The following is an 8672-nucleotide window of genomic DNA, read 5'->3' on the forward strand; positions in this document are numbered from 1 at the left end:
GCAGTGTTTTCACACTCCCGTAAGGAAAAGATAGGAGAACACTGAATAGCTGCAAGGGTGGGTCTAACCTGGAAAGAAAGAATTTGTCTTTTGTGAACTTTGAGGATGATCTCAGGTCAATAATTATGAATTTTTGATTTGATAAAGACCTTATCTGTCAACTAAGGAACTAGATAGGAGAGGTAAACAGAGCACCCAAACCTTTCAATTCAGTTAGTAGGTTCCCTAATTAGCTAAGGGTGAGCTGGGAAGTATATTAAACCCATGAGCTCAATTTAGGTGGACCAATCACAAAATCAAAATGGGGTATTCTGGGGAGGAAGACAATAATCTTGTCTGGGGCTAGGTAGATTTTATTTGTAATTCTAATTACTTCAACCTGGTATATTATTTCTATGTCTGTATGTTTTTGTCAACTCTTTGCCAGGAAGCACTATTCCCTCGTGACTAGGTGGTCCAGGAGATAGAGTGCTGGACCTGGAGTGACGACAACTCATTTTCATGAGTTCAAATCTGACCGTATGCACTTTCTAGCTGTATGTCCCTGGGCAAGTCACTTAACCTTGTTTGCCTCAGTTTGCTCAGCTGGAGAACGTGACAAACTTCACCAGTATCTTTGCTGAGAAAACCCCAAATGGGGTCACAAAGAGTTGGACATGACTAGAAAATGGCTGAATAACATTATCACTCACACTACTCTTGATTTCCAGGCACCTAGGTGGTACAATGGACAGAAAACCAGGCCTAGAGTCAAGAAGTACGGACTCTGACACTTGATAGTTGTATAATACTGGGCAAGTCATTTAACCTCTGTTTGCCTCAGTTTCTCCATCTGAGAATAGGGATAATAATGGCACCTACCTCTGGGGTTGCTTTGAGGATCAAACAAGATAATAGTATAAATTACATACATACACATGGGGCATAAATTAGAGCACTTAGCACAGTGTTTGGCACATAGCGTATATAAATGTTAGTAATTATTACTTGTTATTACATAATAGATAGTATTATTCACATTCCACATGATTACTAGGTTAACAGAAACCCAGTCAAACAGCATCCATGGAATCAATTAAAAAGATAATTTAGTTGAAACAGAAGAGAAATACAAGATACTACAAACATTTTCAGCACCCACTCCCCAAATAACAATCTCCAAGTTTAATGCCTAGAAATGGGAGAAAAAGGTTCTCTTTCTCTCTCTCTCTCTCTCTCTCTCTCTCTCTCTCTCTCTCTCTCTCTCTCTCTCTCTCTCTCTCTCTCTCTCTCTCTCTCTCAAGAGAAGATGTGTCCTTTGTTAGTAAGCATACATAAATTCTAAAACTTCTCCTGCTACTTTTGCAGTTTCATGGGAAAAATCTAGGAAAGCAATCTCTGGTAAGATCCATCTCTAGGATTGGGGAAGGTCTGATAAAGCTTCTGACATAGCCAACTCTACATTACCAAGCAATGAATGAAGTTGGAATGTGTGTCTGGCTCAAGGATTCCCCATGCTTGCCACTTCTCTGCAATCTCCTTAAGTCTAGGAAGGTGCCAGAATTGTTGAGGTCCCAGCACCTTCCTCTTCCCTCCAGAAGCATCTTCCACCATGAGCCTTGCTTCTTGGTGTAATTGACCTATATCATGAGTGCTCAGGTTGGTGGGAAGTGTAATTGGAAGTTTTTTCCAATGAGGGATTGCTTCCTGAGCTCAAATATCATGAGAGTGAAGTCAGATGGAAAATCTTCTTGTTTTTTGCAAACAAACTCTCAATGACCCCACTCATGTGGTTGGTAGAGGGGGAAAGAGGGAAGTGAGTGCAGTCTTCAGAGCTACAGGGATCAGCAGGAAGAGAATGGAGACAATGGGGAAACAAGGGAACAGGTCTCTGAATTCAGAGATCTCTGAGCAAATCATTTCAACTCTCTTGGCCTCTAGTGTCTCATCCATCAAATGGGGAGAATAATATTTGCACCAGTACCTCATAGGGGATTTTTGAGGAAAGCACTTGGTGCGAGAGACTGAGCCCCAAAAGCTCTTGTATGAGGTGGAGATGTATACAGCCCCTTCACATAGTCTGAGAGGCAGACTCAGCATTAGAGTTCCAGCTTAAGGGTGGAGTCATGTTCGTACTTCCCATTTCTACCAATAAATAAATGGGTCACGGGATCACAGATGTAGAGCCAAAAGGGGCCTCAGAGACCAGAATTCAACCCACTCATTTACAGAAAAGGAAACTGAGGATCCGAGAGGGAGGTGATCTGCCTGATGTCATCCAGCTAGTAAGTGTGAGAAGCAGGGTTTGAAATGAGATCTTCAGACTCCAGATCCAGAGCTCTTTCCTCTAGGCTGCACTGCCTGAACTGGTAGAGAACCCATATTGACAGCATCTGCTCAGGGATCCCCGAGCCCTGTGTGACTAAAAGAACAGATGGATGTTGAAACTACTGATTCCATTGCAGATGATCAGCAAATCTTCTGGTCCCAAGGTGAGCCCCCTGGAACTGCACCCACCTTCCTGCAGCATAGCTGCCCTTTTGCTTTTTTTTTTTTTTTGGAGGGGGGAAGTCAGGGCAATTGGGGTTAAGTGATTTGTCCAAGGTCACCACAGGGCTAGTAAGTGTTAAGTGTCTGAAGCCGGATTTGGACTAAGGTCTTCCTGATTCCGGGGCCTGTGCTCTATTCACTGCACTACCCAGCCACCCCCCAGCTGCCCTTTTTCATCGCTCTCCCCAGATACAGGAGTCTCCCAGCTCTCTGTTGCTTTGAGACAAGAACTTTTCCATATCATTGTTAAATCACTTTTCTAGGAAGTTCCAATGCCAAAAGGCAAAAATTCAAATCCCTAAGCTTGGCAGGCCCAGAATCATAAAGTTAGGAGGAATTCCACATGAGATCCTTATGTGGGGATCATTAAGCTGGCATGGGATTCTACATCCCTGACAAATGGTCATGCAGCTTCTTCTAAGAGCCCTCCACTACCTTCCAAGGTAACTCATTATTCAGCTTTGGGAGAGCTTGGAATGGTAAGTTCTTCCTAATATTAAGCCCAAAACTACCTCTCTGAAATTTCCATTGATTGTTTCTAGTTCTTCCTTCTAGGGCCAGGCAGAATAAGCTAAATCCTTCTACATGACAGCCCTTCACATATTTGAAGACAATTATAATATCTAAGCCCAGATCTCCTCTTCTCCAGGCAAAAATAATATCCCCATTTTCTTTAATATAGTCCTTGCTACCCTCACTATGTTGGTTGCTTTCTTTTGGACACATTTCATTTTGCTGATGTCCTTTCCAAAATGTGGGTCCTTCCACAGTGTGGTCCCACTGTACCTTTCCAGTCATATTTCCGACTCTTTGGGTGATAGAGGGGGATGGAAGACAAGGGTTTTGGGTTCTTCCTCCTATGTCTTTCTCATCTTAGAGAAAGGAGAGCAGTGGCCTTCTTTGGCCAACTTTCCTGGAAAATTTCAAGGAACTCTTGGTTCTATGCTTGGTTTGTGGGGAATAGAAAAGTTGGACTTGTGCTCGCTGTTCTGGACATACTCTGCCTGAAGGCAAGGGTCAGGGTGCTCAATGTCCCCTGAGATCCCTCACATCCCAACTTACAAGTCCCAGAACCTCATCGATCCAAGTAGAATGCCAGGTCTTCAGCTTTCTCATCAGGAGGCAAAGCTCTCTCCTACTGAGAGGAAGGAGGTAGGAATTAAAGTAGGAGGGAAGAGGAGAAAAGAAATGGCTTATAAAAGCTACTATGAGTAGTTCAGTAGGGAGACTTTCAGAGAAGAATAAAATGATTCATCAGTGATGAATCAGTGATGGCCCAGTTGAGATTCAATAACATTAATTATAGTAGTCAGTTGGCGTAGTTTCATGACTTCCTTCAATAACATCTGATGATTTTAGAGTAGGACCACAGAAAGTAGATGGTGGAAGTAACCCAGAGTTGGTGTTTAGCAAGGTGTGAGAGGTCATAGGACAACAGAGCAAGGGAATCAAGGTACAGGAAAGAGGCCAATTGAACTTCACAGGGATAAAAATACTTGTACAAGACAGAGCATGAGCTCTTCACCTTTTGTGTGTGTGTTGGGTGATAAGAGTGAAGCCTCTGGAATTCTCAGAATTATAGTTCTAAGTGAAGATGCAATTCTTTGCTACCTAAGTTCATGAATCCCATGAAATCTATTCACAGGCCCTTAAATAGCCTTTAGATCTCAGGTTAAGAAGCCCTGAGCGAGACTAGGCAATGCAGAAAAAGCACTAGACTTAGCATTAGAAAGGACTTGGGTTTGAATTCTCCTTTCAACAATTTTTTTAAGTTTTATATTTGTGAATTATTAGAATTATTAAATTAAATTAATTTTTAAAAAATGTACTAATGTAAGATATCAGTGAATACAATCGTTTGCATATAAAAAGAAATTCATGGAGCGGGAGGGTGAGTCCCTACAACGTTCTGCTTGAAGGTGAGGGAGGGTGTAGATAATAAATTTAACACAATAGTAAGAACAGCAACAACTTAGAATGCCAGGGTTATAACCTGTTTCAGTAAATATTGCTCTAGACCTGAATCTTTCTCCTTCTATAAGGCCTCTTCTCCAAGGCAAAGATGCGATTAAGCCCTGGGATGCATCCAATGGTCCATGGAGCCCTCATCCTCCTGTCCTTGGTCTTGGTCCTATCCCTTGTGATTGTGACTGCTCAATGTGAGTAATTCCAAGAGTTTCTAGCTGTGGTTCCATAGCACTGACCCTATTTCAAGTTGGGGATGGAGTTCCGCTTTTCCCTGGGGAAGAGGGGTATAGCTGTGGTAGCAGAAATGGTCAGGGAAGCACAGAACAGAAGAGTTAGAAGAGGTCCTAGAAGGAACTTGGAACTTGACCTGGACCTTGGTTCTTGATTGGTGCAGGTAAGGGATAAAGGGGAAACTCACACCTAGGGACCCAAGACTCAGCATCAAGAAACTCAAACTGTCTCTATCTCTGTCTCCTTGTGTCCTTTTTTCTCTCTCTCTGTCTCTCTATCTTCCTCTCACACATGCACACCGTGTCAAGTTAGACAAAAGCTTATGTAATATCTAGTCCAACCTCCAACCTTTTGGAGATGAGAAAACTGAACCCCAGAAAGGTATCGAGAGGGCTGGACTAAAGAATCTGAAGTTCCCCTCCAGCCTTAAACTCTACAAGACATCATAGTAAGATTGGTGTGGAATCAGGACACCTGGGCTTGAATCCTGAATCCCACCCTTCCTGGTTGCATGATTCCTAATAAATCACCTAAGCCCTCTAGCTTAGAAGTCTCCACACTGCCTGTGCATAGAGGACCATTGCATATCCCTCAGCCTCCCTTCCCTGCTCTACACTCTCCCATCTTGTTTCTTCATCATCCTCACCCCAGAATTTTCAGCAGGGTCCTGAACTTTATAAAGTTCACTCCTCTCACCCCACCCTCCCACTTAGGTGTGGTGGGAAAAGGTAGGCCCTGTCACCAATACACTGAATGACCTACCCTTCTCTGAGCCCATTCACTCCTCTGCAAAATGAGGTCAAGGTCATCTCCATCTATCCCTCCATCCCTCCATATCTCCTCCCCAGGGCTCTTGTGAGGATCAGAGAGCCATAGAATCTCAGAACATGAAAGGACCTTGGAGATTGTTTTGTTCAGCCCCTACTTGAAGAAATGGAAAGAGTCCTGACCTTGAAGCCAGAAGACCCAGGTCCCAATTTCATTTCTCCCCCTTCACTAACACTGTGACCTTGGAGAAGCCTCTTCCCTTTCTAAGCCTCAGTTTTCTCATCTGTAAATTGGGGAATTGGATGCTAAGACTCCTACCTCTAACCTCTTTGAGTCTGAAATAGTGAATAAAAGAGTGTTTTGGAAACTACAGATCAGATTATACAAACAAAGTGTCACAAATCAATACTCAGTCCCCAACTTTCTTATCCAAGAGCATTGATCGGGTGATCACTACCTGATCAAAAGAATTCTGCTTTCTGTGTCTGCATATCATCTTATCATTCTTCCATTCTCTTGATTGGGTGACTCAGGCACAAGGCCCAGTGGCCCTGGGAGAGGGAGGATGTCTGAGTTTTTCGTGGCCCATTCTGTGGGAGCTGGAGTGAGGGATCAAACCAGTCTCGGGTAGCCAGTCTGTCTATTCAAGTGGAACCAGTTCATGAACTGGGTATTGGAAAAGAAAGTGAGTCCCCTCAAAGGAGCAGAAACCAAGGTCCGGGTCTCATCCTGGCTGTGCAATTTCTGGTAGTGGAGATAGAATGTCACATCCATGGTGTTGTTAGTTATAACTGAGGAGGTGGGGCTACAAAAGGAGACCAAAGGTCTTTTCCTGAATAGGAATCATATCCCTGTCCCTTCCTAAAGTCCCAACCAAGGAGGGGGTTAGGTCATTACTTTTATACTATTTCTCTTCAAAGACAAGAATTTCCCTGACTGACCCCTGGGGATCTTCTTCTCATCACACAACTACCCTCAGAATGTGATTCCAGGTTTTCAGGCAAAAAAGAGTATGAGCCTGGAAATCGAGACCCTGAAGGACTCTTTGGAGAAGATCAATACCACCTATAATGTCCTGAGAGAGCAGCATGGTGAGTTCCTCCTTTTATGGTCCCTAGTGGGAAAACCTCACCCAGAACTCCCTAGTCCACCTTTGATTGTCCTTGCTGCTACAGTTCCTCCCTACCCCTAAAATAATTATGGCTACTTGCATGTGCCTCCATGCTCTCTCAGGTAAGTCATTTTCATGTGAATAAAGTTCCTACATAACTATACGGAGCACCTGGGTCACCCCAATTTGCACATGGACTAACTCACTAAGATAAGTTTCCTCAAGTTCGAAGAATTTCTGCATATACTTGAAAACTATGTCTGATGAACCCCCACCATTACGTTTATCTTTACTAATCAACCAGAGGACACAAGTGGTTCAAATCAAAGGTATTTTAATGAAATAGTAGAAAGATCAGCAGTAGAACATTTTCTCCTAGAGTACATCTCCCACAAATACACAAACCATCCATGGGAATGCAAATTCATTTAGGGAATATGCATGGAGGTGCATACCCACAGGGAACGTGTGTATCTAAGGTCCATTTGTATACAAGCAAGTCACACTTATGATACTGCAGGGCGATCCATATCTCCTGGTGAGGCATCTTGTTGTTGCTGCTTGAACCTGCTACAAACTGGGTCTCACAGGCAGTGCTCCGGAGATCTCATGGTGACTGCTGTCTATCACTAGCGCTGGTAATTGGTTTCTTGGTGCTACCGTACTAGGCACAGACCTACTGGATATGTGGTTGCAGGGCTTCCCTCTTCTACCCACTTGTGGTTTTTGATGGGAGTCCCCATCTGAGAATTTCATGGCTTTTCTTCCAAATAAGAAGTGGGTCCTGCCTCCTCTCTTCAGGCTTATGAAGTTTCAGTTTCAGTAAGGAACTGACACCTATTCCTCAGAATGAGACATCATCAGCTATTTTCTTTCCTAAGGAGAGGAAGCTGTTAGACCCCAGAGGTATGGGGGGGAAGAGGGGGAAATGGTACTGGTTATAATGAACAGCACTCAGGTTTCATATAAACTAGGCTGAGATAGGGATGGGAAATGTTACCTATATTAGTGCCAATATGGTACCTGAAGATTTCTCACACTGTAATACAGTTTTACACTCTAAAAAGCCCTAAAGCCTCTTCCATTCCGAAATCCTGTGAACTTCTTACCCTCTCTCTGCTAAGAATTCACTCCCTTCTCTCATCTCTTCTCCGTCTCCCAAGCGAGTCTCATGAAGAGAGTCTCCAAGAACTGGAAAACTTACAATGGGAGTGTTTACTACTTCTCCTGTGATAGCAAATCCTGGGAAGAGGCTGAGAAATTCTGTGTATCCCAGGGTTCCCACCTGGCATCTGTCACTTCTTTGGGAGAACAGGTAGGTGTACCCTCATAATTTGTGATCTGGGTGTTAGGTGATGGATCACGACAAATGGCTTTTAAATGCCTAGAAACTCCCCAATCCTAGTACAGGACAGAGAAACAGACTCCTCTCCCCAGGGGGGTCATTAACCTAGGATCATTACCTGGGGTCCTCAGCGCCCCTTCTCAGGGGACCAGCTAGATCTCTGCCCTTCTCATCCTCACTCCTGTCATATTGTTCTTCCTTGTTCTGGGGCAGGGGCAGCAGTCATAAGTGATGTCAGCCCTAGATAGGAGAATACCATGTCCTATCAGCCCCACCCATACTCCCTCTCCAACACTCACCACTGGGAATACAGAGACAAACACAAAAGGGCCAACAAATGCACACGCATACATGCATGCACATACTAATATCATGTTTTCTATCAAATGTTCTGAAGGAATTTCTTTACAAAACAGTGAAGGGAGAGAGACATTGGATTGGGCTGAATGACAGACACATAGAAGACACGTGGACCTGGGTGGACGGGACCATTTATGATGCAGTCCAAAGCAAAGGGTGAGTCTAGCATTTCTGGTCCTCCCCAATCCTTCATTCTCCAGTCAATTAAACTGAGAATCCAGGGACTTGCCCCATTCCCACCCTCTAAGAACAACTTAGAGGTAATGAGGGGAGTTGGAGTCCAGTCCTGACTAGAACAATGGCTGGTTAGATCAGTGTGTGTGTGTGTGTGTGTGTGTGTGTGTGTGTGTGTGTGTGTGT

The 8672-nt window shown here is 43.9% G+C and overlaps 1 protein-coding gene across 1 annotated transcript in view; it reads left to right on the forward strand.

Moving 5' to 3' along the window:
- Window positions 1-2147: 2147 nt before the first annotated feature.
- Window positions 2148-8672, forward strand: part of LOC138148859 (C-type lectin domain family 4 member K-like) — a 10652-nt gene continuing 4127 nt past the window's right edge. The window contains exons 1-5 of the mRNA XM_069071765.1: window positions 2148-2471; window positions 4572-4688; window positions 6489-6587; window positions 7771-7922; window positions 8350-8468. Of these exons, the coding sequence (XP_068927866.1) occupies window positions 2414-2471; window positions 4572-4688; window positions 6489-6587; window positions 7771-7922; window positions 8350-8468 (545 nt within the window). The 5' untranslated portion in view covers window positions 2148-2413. The remainder of the gene's footprint in view (window positions 2472-4571; window positions 4689-6488; window positions 6588-7770; window positions 7923-8349; window positions 8469-8672) is intronic.

This window comes from Petaurus breviceps, unplaced genomic scaffold (genome assembly GCF_028583685.1).
Source record: "Petaurus breviceps papuanus isolate PSGF00001 unplaced genomic scaffold, PetGlider_PUasm1.0 140, whole genome shotgun sequence".
Taxonomy (NCBI): Eukaryota; Metazoa; Chordata; class Mammalia; order Diprotodontia; family Petauridae; genus Petaurus; species Petaurus breviceps.